The sequence below is a fragment of the Hypomesus nipponensis genome, chromosome 22, assembly GCF_054491055.1.
Source record: "Hypomesus nipponensis isolate SF chromosome 22, ASM5449105v1, whole genome shotgun sequence".
Classification (NCBI taxonomy): domain Eukaryota; kingdom Metazoa; phylum Chordata; class Actinopteri; order Osmeriformes; family Osmeridae; genus Hypomesus; species Hypomesus nipponensis.
In genome coordinates, this window is record NC_140382.1 from 19,774,748 (window position 1) to 19,798,470 (window position 23,723).

The 23,723-nt window shown below is 45.2% G+C and overlaps 1 protein-coding gene, 1 long non-coding RNA gene and 1 pseudogene across 6 annotated transcripts; 1 reads left to right on the forward strand and 2 right to left on the reverse strand.

Annotated features, from left to right (window-relative positions):
- Positions 1–784: 784 nt before the first annotated feature.
- On the reverse strand, positions 785–10,790 carry LOC146237099 (putative E3 ubiquitin-protein ligase HERC3). 4 transcript variants are annotated; one of them, XM_084686519.1, is made up of 25 exons: positions 10,480–10,790; positions 10,274–10,388; positions 10,106–10,182; positions 9,733–9,954; positions 9,406–9,497; positions 8,996–9,126; positions 8,702–8,829; positions 8,150–8,205; positions 7,912–8,039; positions 7,726–7,785; positions 7,497–7,602; positions 6,292–6,398; positions 5,678–5,985; positions 5,217–5,374; positions 4,949–5,023; positions 4,789–4,818; positions 4,597–4,683; positions 4,039–4,161; positions 3,680–3,823; positions 3,364–3,530; positions 2,985–3,048; positions 2,693–2,751; positions 2,367–2,550; positions 1,892–1,991; positions 785–1,809 (listed from the first exon to the last, which is right to left on the reverse strand). In XM_084686519.1, exons 1-25 carry the CDS (start codon positions 10,700–10,702, stop codon positions 1,577–1,579), a joined length of 3,177 nt encoding a protein of 1,058 aa, XP_084542645.1. In that variant the 5' UTR covers positions 10,703–10,790; the 3' UTR covers positions 785–1,576. The 4 variants fall into 4 exon arrangements, with proteins under 4 accessions (XP_084542645.1, XP_084542643.1, XP_084542644.1 ...); XM_084686517.1 differs by lacking the exons at positions 5,678–5,985; positions 6,292–6,398; positions 7,497–7,602; positions 7,726–7,785 and having other exon boundaries at positions 3,641–3,823; positions 4,952–5,023; positions 5,217–5,370; XM_084686518.1 differs by lacking the exons at positions 5,678–5,985; positions 6,292–6,398; positions 7,497–7,602; positions 7,726–7,785 and having other exon boundaries at positions 5,217–5,370.
- Positions 9,564–10,377, forward strand: LOC146237100 (uncharacterized). The gene is made up of 3 exons (XR_014740891.1): positions 9,564–9,938; positions 10,023–10,074; positions 10,171–10,377. It is a non-coding gene; the product is annotated as an uncharacterized LOC146237100 (long non-coding RNA).
- A 240-nt stretch (positions 10,791–11,030) lies between the features above and the next one.
- Positions 11,031–23,423, reverse strand: LOC146237101 (putative E3 ubiquitin-protein ligase HERC6; annotated as a pseudogene). Its single transcript, XR_014740890.1, has 23 exons — positions 23,114–23,423; positions 22,544–22,700; positions 21,551–21,627; positions 21,149–21,376; positions 20,030–20,121; positions 19,225–19,352; positions 18,848–18,999; positions 18,512–18,567; positions 17,834–17,925; positions 17,658–17,717; positions 17,451–17,547; positions 17,067–17,247; positions 16,519–16,670; positions 15,668–15,790; positions 15,471–15,566; positions 15,066–15,215; positions 14,026–14,160; positions 13,436–13,602; positions 13,241–13,307; positions 12,823–12,893; positions 12,485–12,668; positions 11,827–11,929; positions 11,031–11,508 (listed from the first exon to the last, which is right to left on the reverse strand). The product of XR_014740890.1 is annotated as a putative E3 ubiquitin-protein ligase HERC6 (transcript).
- Between the last annotated feature and the right edge of the window lie 300 nt (positions 23,424–23,723).

The window sequence follows — 23,723 nt, forward strand, 5'->3', positions numbered from 1 at the left end:
CCTTTTACTGTGTGTGTGGAATACAAGTTTCAAAAGGCAGAATAATATGTATGCAAGTATGTTATGGATGAGACAGAGGGAGTTAGGGATGTCTTCAGGACTGAGAACAGAGACATTCCTGATCCCCATGGCCATATATGAGGGAGATGTTCAAAATGGTCGCAGTCTAATAGGACTCCTGCCAAATGTGCTGAGTGTATTTTAATACAGTGTATTTTGTGTTAAAGTTTTAATATGATGTGATTTCCAGTTACCTGCATGACACTAAGACAGGTGGCTACCTTTTATAGTATATGTCAGAGCCCACACTTCTTTACTTTAACTTGAGTGAAAAAGTGTAGTCAGTACTTTAACTTTTACCAGAGTTTTTTTTAAACATGAGTATCTGTATTTATACTTGAGTGAAGGATGTGTGGGCTGTACCATCTCTGACAGGATCACACAGGGTGTGTGGGCTGTACCATCTCTGACAGGATCACACAGGGTGTGTGGGCTGTACCATCTCTGACAGGATCACACAGGGTGTGTGGGCTGTACCATCTCTGACAGGATCACACAGGGTGTGTGGGCTGTACCATCTGACAGGATCACACAGGGTGTGTGGGCTGTACCATCTCTGACAGGATCACACAGGGTGTGTGGGCTGTACCATCTCTGACAGGATCACACAGGGTGTGTGGGCTGTACCATCTCTGACAGGATCACACAGGGTGTGTGGGCTGTACCATCTGACAGGATCACACAGGGCCATCTCGGTGTATGATCCTATTGCACACACCTTGACTGGCACAGCAGGTAAGATCTTTATATACACAAATAACAAGCATATACATAGTCAACATAACCAGTCATAATGGTGACATATCTAACAATTTTCATACAGATACAAGAAATAGACAGTTGCTTTAATTTAATATTCATTTACCATATGTGTTTATGTGGGCTCTGACATTTACTTAAGTAAAAAGTAGCCATTACGACTACCTGTTGGACCTCACGTCATATTAATACATTAATACCAAAATACACAATAGAAACTGTGCATTTGCCAGAAATCCTTTTTGACATTGACAATTTCAAACATCTCCCTTCAAATCCTCCATAAGTTTCGAAAGGTTGAAAAAAATATTTTAAAAAACACTTTAGTGTTGTGTGATTTGTTTTCTTCTAAACTTTTTTGTACTACCTCCCATTCTGACAGATTTTATTGTACTACATTTACATTTATGCATTTAGCAGACGCTTTTATCCAAAGCGACTTCCAAGATCGAGCTTTACAAAAAGTGCATCAATGATCATAAACATTTCCATTACATTTTCCACCACTTCAACAAACAGCTTTAACCAGCTACAACAACTCAAAACTCGCTCCTCCCATTCTGACAGCCTGTTACTGTACTACCTCCCATTCTGACAGCCTGTTACTGTACTACCTCCCATTCTGACAGCCTGTTACTGTACTACCTCCCATTCTAACAGCCTGTTACTGTACTACCTCCCATTCTGACAGCCTGTTACTGTACTACCTCCCATTCTGACAGCCTGTTAGTGTACTACCTCCCATTCTGACAGCCTGTTACTGTTTCCCAATCACATCACAGTGGGTGATGGCATGAAGCAGTTTGCTGCGAAGTACGTCGATGCTGCTGTAGTTGGGGAGCTGCAACCTCTCAAAGCAGGTTTCAGCGACTGGGTAATATTCGTCCATGTGCGGCGTGTACAGCGTGTGCGCCGTGTGCAGACGTGCGATCTTCAGCCGCAGTTTGGAATGACGTCCTCTGGGAAGTCTGTCGGTTCCTGTGAGAAAACCTGAACGAGACCAGATACCTTTATAAGAGGTCTGGACAAACAGGTGGATATACAGCTTGAGTGTGGTTCTTTCTTCACTCACTCAGGAAATCTTTCTTTTCCTTCTCTGAAAACGCTGTGAAAACCGTCCAGAAGTTTTCGATGATCTTATCTGTAGTAGAGTATCCTTCGTATTGTGCGTTCTGTTGTGACAAAAATAACATTTATCATCAATTATTTGTTTGTTGGTCTGAATGGAAGAGTCACCTAATATGTATCATATCCTGTGTTATATAGCCTACAGTGTGTGTTCATTTAGAACATGTATGTGTTTGTAACAAAGTTGAATTGTTTAATCTCACTTCTCAGTATAAATACCACACACTATTGAGGAGCTAGTTTTGAGGTGTTGTAGCTGGTTAAAGCGTTATTTGTTAAAGTGGTGGTAACGTTTGCAAGTCAGAGGACACAAATTTGAATCCCAGTACAGAACGTGACAAAGCGACACTGATGAGTAGCCCGACTACACCGGGTACATGTTTATAATATGTAAATTCAGTGCATCTGATTGGCCCGACCTTTTTCAGCTCCTCCCACTCGTACTGGTTGTCTCCATGGAGAAGAGTCATGAGTTCTTCAGGAAGGAACATCTTCCACACCAGCAGGGGGCAGCCTGTCTGGAAACCAGCCCTGAACTTTGTAAACTGGCACTCAACAGATTTGTTGAACACCATGTCGACATACAGGTCCACATATTTCTGCCTGTGGGTGACAAGGATGCAAAAAGCTTGAAACTAAGGATAATAACATTTGCCGGTCAATTTCTGTGTTTGATTTAAGCCTAGCCTATAATATTTTAATCATCAATGTTTTAATAAACATTTGACCACATTCTGTTGGTTACCTGTTGACTTTAGTGACTGGTACATTTCCCCCGTTTGGAATGAGTTCCTGGCCCTCGTACTTTGACAGATGAAAAATAATACAATAAACATGTAGGCCTATGTTCATTCTGTACATAGTTACTGTTAGAGCTTACACTGATTTTGTACTCCATTTCGTTTAACATGCTTTGTGCCTCCATATAAAAGATTCAGGACTGTTCATAAACAATCAAATTAAACGGTGAAAGAACATTTCTTACACCGACTGTACTGACAAACTAGAGAATGGCTGTACGTCGTTGCAGCTCTTACTGTGAAGTCTAAATACAGCAACTCTACAACTTCTTCATCTTCCATCAGCAGCTGTTGTATACTCCTGAGTAGAAAAGCACGTTTCTCAAAATCTAAACTGTGACAGTTTATCAAACAGACAAAACAATTATTGTGCTAACATAAAAGTTCAAGTTGAAGAGAAGTTTGCATTGAAATATTATCTAGATAGATAATGTTGATAAACAATATGTAACTGTGCATGTTTAATCAAAATATATTACATGCATTATCAAAGGCCTTATGGCATCCAGAGCCAAGACTTAAGAAAAGCATGAAAAGTCTTACCGAAGTCAGATCTGTATCACAAATGTGAAATGAATGGAAAACCTTAGTGTTTTCTTCTGAGGTAACTTCATACCTTGCCTCTATGGGAGAGAGCTCCTTTAGGTCGTCCAGGGAGGGAGGGAGACCCAGCAGCTTCTTGAAAAGAGCCATGGGGAAGCAGACGTTTAGCAGACACCTGTTATACAGCGCTAGCCCACATATCACCCCCAGCAGGTAAGCCTTCTCAGTGTCGCTGCTGTCCTAAACACAGATCACAGAGGGAAGTCATTTGCGGGGTTCTTCTGAAATGTTTGTACGTTGTTTTGGGTAAGAGCATAATGTTAATGGTCTGTTTAGAGGCTAACTCTAACCCTATGTTTGACTTGAGTGAGTAAAGGATGAAGAGTTACATCGACAGGGAACCAGGCCAGGGCAGAGTCTTCGTTCACTTGCAGAACCTTGGATTCTGGTTTGAGGAGTTCCTTCGCCAGGAGGGTATAGAACTGGAGGGACACCCCGCCATAGTCCACTCCATCCTCCTCTCTGAATTTCACCTCAAAACAAATGCTGTTATAAGCTTCACAAAAATGGCTGCATATGGTTTGTTTATTTGTTTGCATTTTGTGCCATCGAATTTCGGATAAATGCACTGCTAGCCTACTGCAACAGATACTGAAAATACAATTCTCAAACTGTCTAAAAACGTACTTAGACGATGACACAAATTCCTAGACATATTCATAGAGGAAAACGCCAACACAATACTTACTACCAAAGGTCTGTTGAAATTGTGGACTTTTTGTTTAAGATATTTAAAAACATCTTGCAGTAGGGTCTCTCTGCATACAAGTATTTGAGAATGGAAAAAGTGTAGGAATGGATCCCGGCACAACTAAAAAATAAATAGTATATTCATATTTAGGACTGCAGCTATAATATACCATTAACTACCGTAATTTTCGGATGATAAGCCACGCCTTTTGTCGCATTTTTCGACCCTGCGGTTTATATAACGGTGCGGCTAATCTATGGATTTTTACAGCTAACGGCTAACGGTTAATACATGGGAGCTTCCTCAAGCAGCCATCTCTTTCCAGACAACTAATTACATATGGTAATTAAACATTAAAACACTTGCGGTTTATTAGTCCAGTGCGGCTTATATATGTACACATCATTCAATTTAGCTGCTGCGGCTTATATAACGGTGCGCCTTATAGTCCGAAAATTACAGTATGTATATTGTGTACAGAAAGCTTACAATGTATATTATATATAACATATTTGTGTGTATTTATAGTAGTTCCATAGTTCTTATTTTGCTTACATTAATGTTGTACTCCAGCTTGTGCAACAAGCATTTTGCTTCCATGTCAAAGATGCAGGATTGTTCATAGTAATCAAGAAAATTCAACTGGTAGTGGGAATTAATTCAAACAAACACATTACAAGTCTATCTAGAGTTCCCAATAAATCAGTTTGTTTATTCAGAATATAATTGTATTTGTTCTTCCCTTACCGTAAGGAAACTAGAAGGCCAGTCAATCATCTGAAAGAAGAACAAGCCTAGTGTTGACTTCATATAACTCTGGAGAACAACACCTTAATCCAGCCATTTGTCTTGCAACAGTTTGAATGAAAATACGGGACCGAAACTAGAGACGTCTTTTCATACTCACAACCTGAATCAACGACTTGATTTCTTCAATGTGGAAATTGCTGGATGCCATTTTTATGCGTCGGTTGCCATTCACCTGTATGGGACAGGTAAGACATGATGAACCGGTACATAGGTAACAAGAGGATACAGGTTCAACTCCCCCAGGACATGGATTTGGAATACATGAATATTCTTCTTGAAGATTGATGGTTCATAAGTTCATAATGTTAAAGGAACACATTGCAGACACAGTTCACATGTCAGAGGCTGCAGCAGCAGACAGTCACCTTGTGCAGTTTCATGAGCACGCCTATGGTGATGTCCAGCTTCTTGTCAAGGTCACAGTCTCCTGACAATGAGCCGTTGAAGTATCTGACAGTGAGGCTGTGGAATATTTTCACCGTCGTCCTGAAGAAGGAGTAGGGAAGCTTCAACCACAGACTGTCTGAAGGAAACACGGAGAGGTTATGAACACGAGAGAGAGACAGAGAGAGAGACAGAGATGGTGTTGATGATTTCACTCTACCAAAACTCTTCCTTTTCGCTCTCTATACTCTCTCAACCTCTCTACGTATTATTTAAATGCAGATCAAGAGGGTGCAGTTTCAAATCCCCCCTGTACAATGCAATGGATAAAAGCATTGGCTGAATAAATACATTGTTATTACTATTATCAGACATTTGATGTGGTAGATCAAGAGATGGCCGGTTCAAATCCCCCTGTGTCCCATTGGGTAAAGGTCTGTACCGAGGAGTGTGTGTGCGTGCAGGAGGGCATCAGCGACGGCCAGCATGGCTTCTTCTGCTCCTCTATTCCTCTTCACTAGAACCCTGAGCAGCTCAGGCAGGACGAGGTACAGCCTCAGAGCCTCCGCGCTCGGGGGAGCCTCCGCGCTCGGGGGAGCCTCCGCGCTCGGGGGAGCCTCCGCGCTCGGGGGAGCCTCCGCGCTCGGGGGAGCCTCCGCGCTCGGGGGAGCCTCCGCGCTCGGGGGAGCCTCCGCGCTCGGGGGAGCCTCCGCGCTCGGGGGAGCCTCCGCGCTCGGGGGAGCCTCCGCGCTCGGGGGAGCCTCCGCGCTCGGGGGAGCCTCCGCGCTCGGGGGAGCCTCCGCGCTCGGGGGAGCCTCCGCGCTCGGGGGAGCCTCCGCGCTCGGGGGAGCCTCCGCGCTCGGGGGAGCCTCCGCGCTCGGGGGAGCCTCCGCGCTCGGGGGAGCCTCCGCGCTCGGGGGAGCCTCCGCGCTCGGGGGAGCCTCCGCGCTCGGGGGAGCCTCCGCGCTCGGGGGAGCCTCCGGCCTCGGGGGAGCCTCCGGCCTCGGGGGAGCCTCCGGCCTCGGGGGAGCCTCCGGCCTCGGGGGAGCCTCCGGCCTCGAGGGAGCCTCCGCGGTCACGTCCTCCACACTCCGACCCTCCACCCTCAGGGACTCCTTCGGGAGCAGAGAAGGGATCAGGGCCTTCAGGACCACCTCCTCCACCTGCCGGAACGGAAACCCCACCTCACAGCTGTCATCCAGGCCCTAGTAAAGAGATATCAACTTCCAGAACTTCAGAGCACCTGCATCTGGACAATGGGCCTCCTTCTCGAACGCAGTTAAGAAGAATTTAAGAAGGAATTTCTTTTGAATTGGATTTAGGAAAACATTTGGCATTCATGAAAGTTTTCTCATCTGGGATTTGTTCTAAACTTCAGAAGACTTTCCCAACTCGAAATAGCAGTCGTAAATCGACCAGTTGTCTCAAATGCGATTCCTTAAAAAAACACAAGGGGAATCGCATTTAAGAAACCTTTCCGTGTTAGAAGTGTTGAATGAATTTGTGAGAAATCGTTGGTGATTGCGTTCCCATCAATTCTACAGACATCGTTGGATTAAAATAATTATAATAATCTACCTTGCTTAGTGTGCACACTGTTAGATCCAGTGGAGAACAATTCCACTGCTCATCTTACTGGTATGATGTTGTATGTGACAAATAAAATCTTTAACTTGCACTTGGACTTGAACATAATATAAATTCAACCAGGCCATCCAATTATCACTGATCACTCAACCTATTTAAAGGGATGAGTATGCACCCTAGGCATACAATATGGCACAATTGCTTTTTCGCTTGGACATAACGTGCATTCCTGTTGCTTTCCTAATTTTGTCGATCCTGAGTGCACACGTCACTGCTGTTGCGTGCCCTTATAAGGAGCTGTTGGGGCGTGTATGTATGCAAATTCAGGAGCACGAGGACGCGCTTTACAACAAAGAAAACTATTACCTGGGAGCACAGCTCACAAAACTTCTGCTGCGTAGGAACACATTTTCAAGCGTTCATGAATTTGGCAGATGTCTTTTTCTTACGTTGTTTTTCAGAAGCCCGTAAGAAACATTTCAGAAGAAACTTCAGAAAATGTTTGAGAATGAGGCCCAATGACGTTTGAACTTGAAGACGGAGATTTCAGCTGTGCTTGTTTGCTTGCCTGATGAGAGCGACTGATGGTGTTAGGGATGTTCAATGTCTCTAAAGTGTAATTCATGTGTGTTGGGTGTGTATGAGCTTTTGAGCGTGTTGATTGAGCACATCACCTTCGTTAAGACTTTGTCCTTTGTAGCTAGCTTCTGGAAGGCTAGCCTTGCGTGGGAAAGGTCCAGACCAGACTGTGCTTCTGAGGTTTGGTAGTGTTTGTCAGAACTAAAACAGAAATGAATTATTATCTTCATGCATAAATAAAAGCATGTTCAATATCAGTGAAAAAAGACTAAGAAGTCAGTCTTGTGACGTATGAAGATTGTTGGAGAAAAAACGAACTCTTACCATTTGTCAAGGAAGCTGCCATTCAGACAGGCCGGGGAGGAGAATATTTTGGTGATTTCCCTGCTTGTGAAAAATAACTCTGAGTAAATAAAGAATTTTATATAATGTAAAGGAAATGTCCAATTGATCCTGAACTTGAAACTTGCTGAATCTAACTAAACAAATGAGCAAGGTGGTCAGACGCACCTTTGGATGTTGTTCCATGAGTCTGACTCACATCCTGACACCCATCGGTCAACGGTGTCCTCGCTTAGCGTGAGCATGGTGTCCCTACTGCAGGAGACTTCATCAGACTCTGGCTCTTCACCCTGTAGCTACAGACGTTGTTAAACACCACGTTAAGCGCTGTACTCATAACGTTTGGTTTTGTGGTGTGAGTTTACAGTTGTGAGTACTGATATTAAACTGATATTTGTGTAATTACCTGGGAACACTGAGCGAAGGAATGATGACCGCCAGCAGATATCCCTGACGGTGTCCCTGTATAGGGTTAGACATGGGGATAACAACAGTTATAACATGTTATACCCTGTACTGACGGTGTCCCTGTATAGGGTTAGACATGGGGATAACAACAGTTATAACATGTTATACCCTGTACTGACGGTGTCCCTGTATAGGGTTAGACATGGGGATAACAACAGTTATAACATGTTATACCCTGTACTGACAGGGTCCCTGAAGTTAGGGTTAGGGTTACAAATGTTATACCCTGTGCTGCCTGACACCGGGATCACAAGAGTTATAACATCCTATCATGTTATTTCACTACCATGGAAATCCCACCTTAAATGTGTAGGTGTGTGTAAGTGTGGACATGTGTGTGTGTGTGTGTGGTCGTGTGTGTGAGTGTTTGTGTGTGGTTGTGTGTGTGAGTGTTTGTGTGTGGTCGTGTGTCTGTGTGTGTGTGTGTGGTCGTGTGTGTGTGTGTGGACGTGAGTGGATGTGTGTGTGTGTTTAAGTAGCTCTGCGGTACCATGAGGCAGCTGTACTGGTAGAGGCACAGTCTGATCCATCCTCACTACATTTCCCAGCTGCCCTTGCTCTCCACGCCCAAACGAGTAGATCTTATTGGAGGATCCTACAAACACTAACGTATGATGTCTGGAAAAAAGCAAAGTGAAATGCAGCAGTATGCATATGACTGTGGACAAAATGACACGTTAGTAGCAAGTTGGAGTGTAAAGGACACAAGGTGACACAAGAAAGGAACATGAGCTGTGTTGACATGAATTAACAATCAAAGCAATTTGAAAAAAGTTAAGCTGACCTTCCACAGGCTACCTGGGTGACCTTTGCCCCCCAGAGTTCCCCCACCAATCGGGGTCGTAGTTCATCCCGGAGGGAGATGTGGCCCAGCTGGCCATACTGGCCCGAGCCAAACGTAAACACCACACCTCCCTAACAACAACAACAACAAACACCAGTAAACAGAAACAGGAAATGACCACATCTTCACAGCATCATATCATCTCATGACATCATCTCGTGACATCAAAACACATGTCCCTTCTTACTGTTCCTACAAGGCTATTTCTCTACTGCCACAAGTATCCACTGCATATAGGTTTTATTAATGTACCGTCATCTAAATATTTGAGTTCACATGAGTTTTGAGTCAGCCCTGAGGTGAAGGTGGTGTGTTTGGTGTGTTGAACCCATCGATGTGTCAGGACAGACCTTGCTCAGGGCTGCAGTGTGTCCTTCTCCACAGGACATGAAAACGATCTTTTTGAGATTCAGACAGCGTACAGGAGTAGGACTGTGTCTGTCTGGAAGTAAAACAGTCACAAACCTTATTGTTATTCTTCTTTAGCTAGACGTAATTCAGCTCAAAAGCAAACTAGCAAGTTTGACTTAAATGGTATGGATAACTCCTATGTCACCCAGGGGAGATGGTGTCAAACAGACTGAGAAATCATCAACCTTTGTCCTAATTTTGTTTGTGTACCGGAATACCATTCAGTTTTTAATGACGTTAGATCACCTCCAGGTGACCCCCCGTACCTGCGGTGTCTCCCAGGCCCAGCTGACCGGCCTGGTTGCTGCCCCAGCCGAACACAGCCCCAGACAGGGACAGAGCCAGGCTGTGCTGCCCCCCAGCACTGACCTGGGCCAGAGGGATCCCACACAGGGAGGTGAGGGGCTGGGGGGTCAGCGAGCTGGGAGCCCCCTTGCCCAGACCCAGCTGACCCCGACCGTTCTCCCCCCAGGTGAACAGCTGGCAGTCTGGAAGGAGACGCACACACAGGCAACACAATTACATGAAACTATATTTGATTTTTTTCTTCTTACAGTGCTACTACTGGCACATGGGTACAGCTGAGAATACTGTTAAAATTGCCTGAGGTAGGTTGATTAGTTAGTAAATGTGTTTTACCTTCTGTTAATGCAAAGCAATGCTTCTGTCCACAGGCAACTTGAATAACTTTACTCTTCTCCAAGATTCCCACAGGTCTAAGAAATCACAACAGCGGGAGAATTCATTACCGTGACGCGTTGAAGATCATCATACCTAAAGGCTGCTCTACTTACTCTAGGCTCTTACCGCGGAACAGTAGAAGTGGCGTCCAGGCACAGAACCCTGCCCGCCTTAGTCAGTAGCACAACATGGGCATCCCCACAGCTCAGAGAATGAATATTCTCATTGAAATCCACATTTCCTAAAAAAAAAAAACGAAAGAAATGTTTATGTAATTGTATTTATTAAATTGTTTTGATAAAGTAATGTTAATGTATTTTCGAGCTACTTACTCGGTTTTCCAGTTATTGTTTTCTCCTTTTCTTTGACCATCCGGGTGACAGCCACTTTTCCATTGTTTCTGATAAACGCGACTAACTGATTACCGGCGGACAAGTGCGTAACCTGTGAATTGATGCGAGTGAAAACTGTGCTGTCAAGGCAATTATTTTTGTCCAATGCTTTTAGCTTGTCCAATCCAAACCCCCTGCGTGTGTTCTCTCCCCATGAAAACATAGCGACGTTTTAATCGCCTAAAAATACCGATATAGTTGGTCCTCTGGCTGGTCCTCATCTGAACGTTCGTCAACCCACCCAAAACCCCGTTTAAGGAAACTTCATACGTCATAAAGCCAAACAGAAACGAAAGACACAAACGAAAACGATGTTAAGTATCGCTTTTGTTTTCCCTCGAAAGGAAACTGGCCTCCTGCCATCAATGGTCAGGACATTCAATTAGAGTCCATAAAACACACACACGTTTGAAAAACGAACTTTAACAAACCAAAAAACTTAAAACTACAAATTGAGTAGGTTATAAAAAATGATTAAAAAGATGTATGGGTAATTTCAACAGTTTTTTTTTATTTGTTATCAGATTAAATAGAGTGTAATGTTAATGTAGATATGCATGTTAAGATAGCAACATAAATGTTTATTCATAAGACATACAACTTCATAACTGATCATTCATAAGCCCCACTCGTATTCATAAATCAAATGCACGTAACAATAAAGGTGGATTTCGTGTCCCAACACACTCTCTAACAACAATGAACTACAATAGTAAGTGCAATCATGCATTTTCACCATTCAGAATGTATATAGGCCTCATTCCTTCCAGAACCCTCTGTTGTGGTTCAAAGCCTCGATCAGCCTGGCCTTGAGGATCTGGTTGGATGGGTAGATAGGCAGCAGCAACAGGAAGTGGCATGTCAGGGATTCTGGGAAATGGTGTTCGTTGGCATTGAGAAGAGGCGACACCCTCATAATAATAATGTTCATACCCAGGATGGGGACGCGATCACAGCCTGTTAGAAACACTGAGAGGGGAGAGGAGGGGGGGGGGAGAGGAGAGGAGGGAGGGGGGAGAGGAGAGGAGGAGGGAGGGAGAGGAGGAGGGAGGGAGAGAGAGAAGAGGAAGGGAGGGGAAAGGCACAAAGAGACAGATGAGGTCAAATGTCAGTTAGTTTAAAAAAAACTAGAGAAATTGATTAATTAATTAAAAGCTTAAACATACAAAATATAATTTCTAAATTGACATTTGGTTTCATAGTAAAGACCAAATTTAATCCAAATCCCTTCATCTGACTGCATCAGAACCCTCAGTCGCCACGTCTGCTATCGCCACGTCTGCTTACAGAGGAAGGCTTTCTTCTGCTCTGCCGTCAGCTCCTCAAACACTTCCCAGAACCCCACGATGCTGGGGTGTGAGGTGTGGAACTCTCCTTCATACACACAGCTCTGGACAGGAGGGAAATAAACCTCATGTTATTTACATTCACGATCATTTGCCCTCATTTGATTTCACAACTCCATTCATAAACTGTATATATAGTACAGGGCTGGCCCAAGGCACAAGCGAACTAAGTGGCTGCTTAGGGCCCCCAAGAGCACATGAAATCACATTTCATTTATTATGTAAAAATATATATATTCTTTTTTTTTTTATCGGCAACGATTAGCGACGCAGAGGGGCCCCCAAATCAATTTTGCTTAAGGCCCCATAAAGGCTTGGGCCGGCCCTGATATAGTATATACACTATATGTAAAATACATCATCAGGTTATGTTTGATTTCACTGATGTTTTCTTACATTAGAGTCCCTACACGTTTAGCAAAAAATATTTAACTGTGTTTTAAAGTATTTGAGTTGAGTTTGATGAGTCTCATGTGGTTGGCATTTCAGGCTACAGCACATCACATACGGTGTTCTGTTTGCAAATAGTATTTGATCCAGGTTTACTATCCAGGAATAGCTGTGCTGTGTCAGACCTGTAAGGTTGTAAACAGTGGTACCTCTCTCAGTACGGGCCAGTCGTAGTCTTCTTTCCCCACCATGACCCCCTGCAGCTCTGCAGGCTGGAACAGATCCACCACCTTTCTGTCACACACTTTGAAGAAACCTCTCTTGAACTCCTCAAACACCCGCTCCACCGATTGGTTGAAAGCGTAGTTGACAAAGGCATCAACAAACTCTCTCCTGGAAACAGAAGGAGTGAAAGCCAAGGGATCCAATGAGAGGTAAGAGAGTCAGAGCAATCAGGAAATAAGCAGGAAGTCAGGTATTTAAATCTATCTGCAGTCGGCATTTAATTGAGTGAAGAGAGACTAGGTATCAAAACAGCTTTACTTACTTGTTGGAACTTGTGACAAGTTTCCCTGGCTGGTTTGGGTCAAGTTCAGCTTGTCTGTTGCCCCAGTGCACCTGTATTAAAGTTAAGAAAGTAATCATTTAAAAATAGATTATATTTTACTGGCCAACTATTCCAGAGTGGTCATATTGGGTGTTCACACTGGTGATCATCGGTATTTCATCGATCGTTAGTTGGTGGATAATAAAGTACATTTATTCATTTAGCAGACGCTTTTATCCGAAGCAAATTCCAAGAGAGAGCTTTACAAAGTGCATAGGTCACTGTTAATAACAACAAGATAGCCCCAAAGCATTGTGGGTAGCCAACACAAGAAGCACACATTGTGAACAACCCAAAAATAAGTGCCAAAGGGAAGAACCATAAGAGCATGTAGTTAAGCAAGTTACAAAGTACATACTGAGTAGGTCATATCCAGGTTCTCCAAGTCATTATCGGTGTAGTCCAGCAGGATGTAACGCAGGCTCCTTCACACACACACACACAGGAACAGACAGTTGACCTCTTTACAAATGTGTATTTTCTATATCAAAATCAACCAATCCATTATCCAGGAACATTCTCAATCAACAGATTTCCACCACTACAAACGTACCTGCCCACAATTGACTCAAACTCAATCATGTCGTCCAATGAGGGCGTGACGTTCACCAGCTTCTTGAAGAGGACCAATGGGAAAGGCAGATGCACAATGTTGTGGTTGTACAAGGCCATCCCACACAGGACCCCAAACAGGAATTAGTTCTTCTCCATCTCTGTGGGCTGTTGGTGAAAGTGCAGACAGAAGACGGAGAGGCAGGGTTCAAGATGAGGGACTGTTCTGGATCCACCTAGCTAACTAAGCACTTTCCAAACCATGTTTGTAGCCCTGCAGGTCTGAACCCTGATGGATGGTGGTCTTCAGAAAGGCTTGGATTGGAACGTGTTTATCCAGCGGACGTCAAAGTCAAGTCCAGGCAAGTGTGGTGGAAACTACAACATCATGATCTGCACTCAAACGCTCCACCACCAAGCTATACCCAGGGACATTACTACACTCACGTTGATCTGCATCAACCAAAGTTTTGGGCTAAACATCATAACACCTGAGACTGACCTATGTATAAAAGGCAAGAGCATTAAACATCAAGCCTTGCCATCATTAACATCAATCCTGGCCCTAAATCATCTTTTCCTACGAAGTACCTGGGAAGGGAACCACAGCAGAGTCTGTCTGTCGTTATACACAAACATCTCAGACTCCAGCATCAGCTTGAAGATGTGGAGGAAGAAGTCGCTCTTGTTGACCTGTGTGATCGTCATGTCATCCACAAACTGCACCTGAGGGAGAGGACAGCATGAAGGGAGAGGACAGTATGAAGGGGGGAGGACAGCGTGAAGGGGGGAGGACAGCGTGAAGGGGGGAGGACAGCGTGAAGGGGGAGGACAGCATGAAGGGGGGAGGACAGCGTGAAGGGGGAGAGGACAGCATGAAGGGGGAGAGGACAGCGTGAAGGGGGAGAGGACAGCGTGAAGGGGAGAGGACAGCGTGAAGGGGGGAGGACAGCATGAAGGGGGAGGACAGCATGAAGGGGGAGGACAGCATGAAGGGGGAGGACAGCATGAAGGGGGAGGACAGCATGAAGGGGGAGGACAGCATGAAGGGGGAGAGGACAGCATGAAGAGGGAGAGGACAGCATGAAGGGAGAGGACAGCATGAAGAGGGAGAGGACAGCGTGAAGGGGGAGAGGACAGCGTGAAGGGGGAGAGGACAGCGTGAAGGGGGAGAGGACAGCGTGAAGGGGGAGAGGACAGCGTGAAGGGGGAGAGGACAGCGTGAAGGGGGAGAGGACAGCGTGAAGGGGGAGAGGACAGCATGAAGGGGGAGAGGACAGCATGAAGGGGGAGAGGACAGCATGAAGGGGGAGAGGACAGCGTGAAGGGGAGAGGACAGCGTGAAGGGGGAGAGGACAGCGTGAAGGGGGAGAGGACAGCGTGAAGGGGGAGAGGACAGCATGAAGGGGGAGAGGACAGCATGAAGGGGGAGAGGACAGCGTGAAGGGGGAGAGGACAGCGTGAAGGGGGAGAGGACAGCGTGAAGGGGGAGAGGACAGCGTGAAGGGGGAGAGGACAGCGTGAAGCTAACCCTAACCCTGCAGTAGGGCCCCTGCAGCAGGGCCTCAGCACACTTAACAATACACACAATGACCATATCAGACGGTAAAAGACTGAAACACAAAAGTTACGAGAAGTTCTCGACTGAAGGCGCAGTGATCGGCGGCGGCTAGCTGTCTGAAGGTGTCTTCCACTAGACATGGCCGCCTCAGTTTCAGCTGGAACACTGGGGCAAGAGCAGACTCATTTACCAACATCTGGTACCTGAAATGGTGTATCGCCTGCAGTGACAAAAAGATTTTGTCGGTCAATCTGAATTCAAACCAACAATTCAATATTGATTTGTTTTATTCATCAAACTGAGCTTCCAAATAAAGCCTGTTGTCTTACAGGTTGAGAATTTATGGACTAGTTTCGGAGTTAATGAACACAAATGTTTTTATGAACACAGCTTTATTCCCCAAGTAAGTTAACACAAACAAGGAATTTACTGTGTCAGGAAGGTGCGTACAATAAACATATAAGAGTCTATTTACCCGTCTTATATCTGCGTGGTATTTAAAGATATATATTTTGCACGGCAGATTCAGAAGGAAGGGATAGCAGCAGAAGATGGCTTTCTCATCCTCATCCTATATGGAAAAATATCCACCAAAATAATATTTCAATCTTTTAAAAAAAACAGTAAAAAGAATGAAGATATTTAGTTGCTCCTCAAACATCATTTTCTTACCTCTGCAGTGGAACGGGAATGCCACAGCATAACATCCGTAGGCAGATGAACGTGACTGGCTATCTCATCCACATAGAAGAAGCTGATGGGAATTCTCTGCGATTTTGCTGCCCTTTTGTTTGCCTTCAAACCAACAAGAATGTCATCAAAAATAGATAATTGTTTTACTATCATGAATCATTAATATTGATTAAGGCATTTTACAATTACCGGAAACTATTCAATCCCATCTCCAATTGATCAAATCCAATAGAGCATTCCTGTCTGCCTGCAGCTGAGCTACTGACCCTGTAGAGGTGTTTGAGACTACCTTCAGCTGAGCTACTGACCCTGTAGAGGTGTTTGAGTCCTGGCAGCTGAGCTACTGACCCTGTAGAGGTGTTTGAGAGCCTGCAGCTGAGCTACTGACCCTGTAGAGGTGTTTGAGACTACCTTCAGCTGAGCTACTGACCCTGTAGAGGTGTTTGAGAGCCTGCAGCTGAGCTACTGACCCTGTAGAGGTGTTTGAGAGCCTGCAGCTGAGCTACTGACCCTGTAGAGGTGTTTGAGAGCCTGCAGCTGAGCTACTGACCCTGTAGAGGTGTTTGAGAGCCTGCAGCTGAGCTACTGACCCTGTAGAGGTGTTTGAGAGCCTGCAGCTGAGCTACTGACCCTGTAGAGGTGTTTGAGAGCCTGCAGCTGAGCTACTGACCCTGTAGAGGTGTTTGAGAGCCTGCAGCTGAGCTACTGACCCTGTAGAGGTGTTTGAGAGCCTGCAGCTGAGCTACTGACCCTGTAGAGGTGTTTGAGAGCCTGCAGCTGAGCTACTGACCCTGTAGAGGTGTTTGAGAGCCTGCAGCTGAGCTACTGACCCTGTAGAGGTGTTTGAGAGCCTGCAGCACCAGCTTGACCCCCGGGTTGTGGGTGTTCAGAAGGCCACAGCGGAGCAGGAAGCCCAGGGCATGTTTCCACAGTTGGATGTGCTTGGTCAGCACACTGGCAGACATCTTGGCCAGCCAGTTCTCTAAACAATAACACAACATTTCATGTGGTAAGTTATGGTTTGTGAAAAGCCTTGAAAGAAAGGGTGAATGATGAGTGGTGGACACATCCAGTTGTTTAGTTGTAACAAACTGGTAAATCTTTAGTCCATGGTCATGTTGGAGACCAGATGCCTTCAATCACTGGAGGGGTGAGGCCCCCAATTTGTCTACTTGTCCATTGGTCCAGTTTGAAATAACAATTTTCTGCCATGTCACCATGACTTGTGTTCAATTAAAGCTCAGATACTGGCCATTTCTAGACTTCATTTCCTCTCCTGAAGTCATTTTCGGTTGATTCTGATGTAACACCAAACTGACTAAACCACTAGACCCACTCTTAACTAGGATGTGGTATGTTTGAGAGTCCAGTCACTCACTCAGCATCTGCATGGCTGTGTGGTTGAGGAGAGAGAGTGCCACAGCCATGGGCATGACCAGGGAGAGGACGCTCTGGTCCTGGTGCAGCGGAGGGCACAGAGGCAGCAGCAGGAACACCTCTGGTGACTTCAGCACCGGGCTGGAGAGGAGAAGATCCCCCACCAGCTGACTCAGGTCCACCTGCAGGGAACATCTGACATCTTATTCCATTAGCAGGCGCATGAATCTAAAGCCATGTGTGAAAAGTGCTTGGGAAACTACAGCAGAAGATCAAGGACCAGGAGCATGTAGTTCTAACAGTGTTTTGGTGCCAAGAGTCAAGAAACACCAATAATACAAATCCTGCTTCTAATTTAGTGTTTTGTAAGAAAGCTGCGCTTAACTGATTGTTTAACCCAGGGGGTATTCAGCAGCGGGTCCAGAACCTGGTTCGCAGCATCTGTGTCCACGGTCAGAGTCATCCCTGACTTCGACTGGCTGCTTCCAGAGATACACCACAGATTCAGTTAAAAAACACAACAGGAATACTTAACACAAATTTTGTAATTGATTCAAATCGGTCTTGATTTAAAATAAAAACATTAGCTCACTTGAGTTTTGTGAAACTTGCAACAAGACTTGCACTTGTTGAAAACATCAAAGATATCTCTCTGTTGGGTAAAAAATATTGCAAAAAAACTAAATGAAATCCGACAGCACAGTATGATAACAGCTATATTTTATATTGTACATAATATTAAAATATGAGATAAGACAACTAAAATACCCTTGTGCCTGTTTATTGCCAGTTTGCATTGACCGCCATTGTTGCAACTTGTCCTCATCTAACCGCCCAACCGTCCACTTGGGCCCAGAACCCTACAATGATCATGTGACCAAAACATAAACATCTTTTATTACAAATCATGTACCAAATCAATTACTCTACACAAGCCATTTGCGACCATTTCCACATTGACGCCAATTTGCAGAGCTCAAATATTTTGCGGCCGCCTAACACGTCCGTTCAGTTAATTCGCGCTTGTCACACGTTTAACAACAACACTGGAACTAAACAGTTCGCTTTCACGGCAAACTGTAGTAGAGCGATCAAAGACAAAGTCTCCATCAACGCCACAGTAAGCACACATTGTAAAGAGAGGTAACATGCGCAGACATCCCAACCTGCAGGGACTCATTTCAGGGGGGTGGCTCCCCCCCCACGCATGCCTAACTACCACGGGCAGAGCAGGTGTAGAACTCCCGGTAAAGTTGGAAACAATCACATTTTTCATAGTTTTCATTGGCTTGGCGGCCCTCTTGTACTACCCCAGCTGCCCAGGTTGGGAATCGCTGCTGTATTTACATTTAGTCATTTATATCTTTTAAATATGCAATTTAATGAACATAATTTGCAACCTGTATACCTTAAACGATGTCTGGAATTGTACATTAGTTATGTTACCCTTGTTGCCGCTGTGTAAACGAAGCTGGAATTCCACCCAGCAGTTATTGTCATACCTGCTCAAATACAATACAATGTACGTATTATACACATTGTCAGATATAGAGTAAAGCAGCGATACAAAATCTTACAGTAAGTCGGTCATTCGAACATAGTGCTTCACGCGTATTTTGGTCCTCCATTTTCCATTATGGATAATATTCCATTAATGTAATATAGTTATAAATATTGTGTGTTAATGCAATATAATTAATATAATACATAGTGGGTTTTTGTAATATAGTCAATATAATATATTGTGTGTCATAGCTTCGGTGCTACATTGCTAATCCTTACTGGTGGGTGTGGTTGGCTCTCCTGGAACCCTGAGTAGCTGCACTTCCATTGGCTGCAGGCTATCCTGTGGACTTCCTGTCCCCAGCTGACCTTTGACCCCACTACCGAAGGCCCAGAGGTTACCTGAGGACTCCAGCACCAGGGTATGGTGGCTGTGAAGGGTCATAGGAACGAAAACACAAGAAGGGTTAAATATACCTACATCATATCAACACATTGATACGGGGAGATAGTATTTATGTACACAACTGACAATAGCATGGTACTATACAGAATAAACCCCATCAGATTTTGAAATCAAATTCCACATTAGAAAATCACTTCCTGAGTCAAGACAGCTAGGTAGTTTGAATGACAGCTATGCAGTTTGACCTCACCTGCCACAGGTGATCTGCGAGGCCACTCCCCCCAGGCCCTCAACCAATCTAGGGCTCCGCTCATTGGCTGTGGAGTTGTGACCAAGCTGACCTCTGCTCCCCTCTCCGAAGCTGAAAACTTGTCCGTTCTCGTGACCAAAAACAAGTGGACATGTGAAGGGAAGATGCATAAATCATTGGCTACAAGAATTATTTGTCAGTATAGACTGTTTTGTCTTGGTTTCTGCAGAATACGATGCTTCTTTCCAAAGCAACAAACCGGGTCAGGACGGAAGTGTGAACGTGTGGGGTGACGGTGGGGCTGAATGATTAATTGCATTTGCAATAATATCGCAATGTGACAAAACAAGATGTTGTAATCGCAAATGCTGCGATTTTACTTTGGTCACGTGACACGCGAGAGTAACGCAGTTTGCAGACGGAGGATCAACTTTGTATGTTACACTTTACCTTGACCTGTACGATGGCCTCAGGCTCAACAGAACCTGATCCACAAAGCCATGTACGATGCAGAGCTGAAATGCTGAACACCAGTGTGCCAAATAACACCCGAGAGGATCACTGATCGAAATGTTTCAAAGCCTAACTCCATATTCATCTATGTTTTCCAGAATTTTTTGGAATTTTGTGTGTTAAGTTGTTGACTGGAGATCAGTAGTATACATCTAAATGTATTAATAATAAATCCTATAATAATCACATATTAAATCACAATTGCAATATTAGTCAAAATAATCGCAATTAGCTTATTTTCCTAAATTGCTCAGCCCTAGGTGGAGGTGTGTGTGTATGTGTGTGAGGGTACCTTGGTCAGGACAACTGTGTGGGCATCTCCACAGCTGATGAAGCTAATCCCCAGAGATCTGAGTGCAGGAACCTCACACACGTTGAAGCGCCCTGCCAGAACACACAGGTAACATGTAGATCTATAACCCCTCAGGTAACACACAGGTAACATGTAGATCCATAACCCTCAGGTAACACACAGATAACATGTAGATCCATAACCCTCAGGTAACACACAGGTAACATGTAGATCCATAACCCTCAGGTAACACACAGGTAACATGTAGATCCATAACTCTCAGGTAACACACAGGTAACATGTAGATCCATAACCCTCAGGTAACACACAGGTAACATGTAGATCCATAACCCTCAGGTAACACACAGATAACATGTAGATCCATAACCCTCAGGTAACACACAGGTAACATGTAGATCCATAACCCTCAGGTAACACACAGATAACATGTAGATCCATAACCCTCAGGTAACACACAGGTAACATGTAGATCCATAACCCTCAGGTAACACACAGGTAACATGTAGATCCATAACCCTCAGGTAACACACAGGTAACGCAAAGATCTATAACCCCTCAGGTAACACACAGGTAACATGTAGATCCATAACCCTCAGGAAACACACAGAGTAACACAACCATAACCTTCAGGAAACACACAGAGTAACACAACCATAACCCTCAGGAAACACACAGAGTAACACAACCATAACCTTCAGGAAACACACAGAGTAACACAACCATAACCCTCAGGAAACACACAGAGTAACACAACCATAACCTTCAGGAAACACACAGAGTAACACAACCATAACCTTCAGGAAACACACAGAGTAACACAACCATAACCCTCAGGAAACACACAGAGTAACACAACCATAACCTTCAGGAAACACACAGAGTAACACAACCATAACCTTCAGGAAACACACAGAGTAACACAACCATAACCTTCAGGAAACACACAGAGTAACACAACCATAACCTTCAGGAAACACACAGGTAACACGTAGATCCCTGCCTGGTCTCCAGTGGAGTAGCATGAGGGGGGCAGAGGATACAGTCGTTATTTTGTCAACATTCTAATGTTCAACTGCTACATTGGGGGGGGTTCTTTACCCTTATCGTCCATCCTGTTGAGGCCCAGCTGCCCCGCCCGGTTAGCCCCACAGCAGTAGACCAGGCCTGGGAGGGAAAGGACCAGGGTGTGGGTGCCTCCAGCTGCCACCTGGGTGATGGGCACCCCTGTCAGGGAGCGCACCTGGGTGGGGTTGGGCTGCAGGGACACGCCCTTCCCCAGGCCCAGCTGGCCGTGGCTGTTCAGACCCCAAGAATACACATCTCCACCTGCACAGGTGCATAGTAAGCTTTTGAAATAGAAGTATGGTCATAATAATAATAATAATAATGATCACGTTGACTATATAATAATAGTAATTTACAATAATTTATAATTTGTGATTTGATGAGTCAGTCCAGCTACTGACAAACATAAAGGATGTCATCTGTGTGGGTTTCTACCTGACGTCAGGGCCAGGGAATGGGCGGCACCACAGGCTACCTGAACCACCTGGATTCTATCAGGAAAAGGTACTGGCCTACAGGAGAGTCATCACAAATCAGATAAACTTTCATACCAGGGGTGAAAATCTGATATCAACTTTGAGGGGCACAGTTACATTCACATGTTCTCAAGAGTATTTTCTTGGGGGAACACACCAAAAGTTGTGCTGTAACACATAGACTACGTTAACTTAAAAAAACCGCTTATTATGTGTCTATAATCAGCCTTCATTGCATATTATAGATGTTGAAATGACTGTGTGTAATAAAGGTGATATACTGAAGGCGAATCTTATGTTTCCCACACAAGTCCCCCCTGGGGTTCATATTGTAAGGGTGAGCAGCAGAGAGGGGTGAGCAGCAGGGTGAGCAGCAGAGAGGGGTGAGCAGCAGAGAGGGGTGAGCAGCAGAGAGGGGTGAGCAGCAGAGAGGGGTGAGCAGCAGAGAGGGGTGAGCAGCAGAGAGGGGTGAGCAGCAGGGTGAGCAGCAGGGTGAGCAGCAGAGAGGGGTGAGCAGCAGGGTGAGCAGCAGGGTGAGCAGCAGAGAGGGGTGAGCAGCAGGGTGAGCAGCAGGGTGAGCAGCAGAGAGGGGTGAGCAGCAGGGTGAGCAGCAGGGTGAGCAGCAGAGAGGGGTGAGCAGCAGGGTGAGCAGCAGAGAGGGGTGAGCAGCAGAGAGGGGTGAGCAGCAGAGAGGGGTGAGCAGCAAAGAGGGGTGAGCAGCAGGGTGAGCAGCAGGGTGAGCAGCAGAGAGGGGTGAGCAGCAGGGTGAGCAGCAGGGTGAGCAGCAGAGAGGGGTGAGCAGCAGGGTGAGCAGCAGGGTGAGCAGCAGAGAGGGGTGAGCAGCAGGGTGAGCAGCAGGGTGAGCAGCAGGGTGAGCAGCAGAGAGGGGTGAGCAGCAGGGTGAGCAGCAGAGAGGGGTGAGCAGCAGAGAGGGGTGAGCAGCAGTGAGTACCGGGGCCTGGGGGCTGAGGGGGGGGTGGAGGTATCGATTCCCAGCTGTCCTGCTCCTCCAGCCCCCCAGGAGAGCACCGACCCTGAGGACAGCACCGCCACGCTGTGGTCCCGCCCGCACGCGACACTCACCACACCACCCAGACCCTCCACACGTCCTGCAGCCCACACACACACATGGACACGCACATACATACACGTACACACACACACACACACATAAAGACACATTTACAGCCCATACTACTGTAAATACTCTTAAAGAATATAGTCAGCCATCCATCAGAGTTATGATGACGTCGCAACTCGTTATCTCAGCTTTCCAGGATGAAACGAAACTTAAGCTTAACTCCCAAAACATGTATTTTTTTCGTCAAGTTACATAATAATTTTACATTGATACAATAGTGTATATTTAAGATAATGTAATAACTTTAGTATAATTCAATGTTTTCTTAATACGCAGTTAGCTGTCAAAGCAAGCATTTCACTTTATTTGTCAAAGAAACTATACTTTTTAAGTAATCACACTTTGTCTCGTCTTTATATTTAGTTTTGAGAAATATCTCACCAGGTGATTTAGAATCCTGATCTTTCTGTCTTCCAAGCTGCCCCTTTGAATTGTGACCACATGACAAAACAGTTCCATCTTCCAGGAGCAACAGAGTATGCTGTTCCCCGCATGAAATCTGTCTCGTCTTCACGGAGATGGGCCCTGCAGAGGGAGAGAACACACTCCTCGCTGACCGGCCAAACTGCCCGCTAGAGCCGTCTCCCCAACACCGCATTTCTCAAGTCTGTCTCTCTCAATAAAAACAGAATTCTTTAGGAGGACCCGTGCATCACTTGCAGTTTGGTGTCTGTTGACCTCGGTTTCGTTTTCTTTCTTTTTTGTGCGTGTGTGTGTGTGTGCACGTGTCCTAGGGGTGCGCGTGTGTTGAAGGGGGTGGCGGGCGTGCACGTACGTGGGTGTAGGGTGTGACAACAAACTTTGGAACACTGGAACACTAAAATAAACTGGAGATGCCAGAAGTTCGAGATTAATTGAAATGAACTATTTGAAAGTAGAAAACCTACTCGCACTGTCCTTAAATGATTAATTCAAGTATGAATAATCTTTATCACAATGCACAGAGTAGACAACGAAACGTGTATTTTAGCAAATGGCACAAGTTAAATTC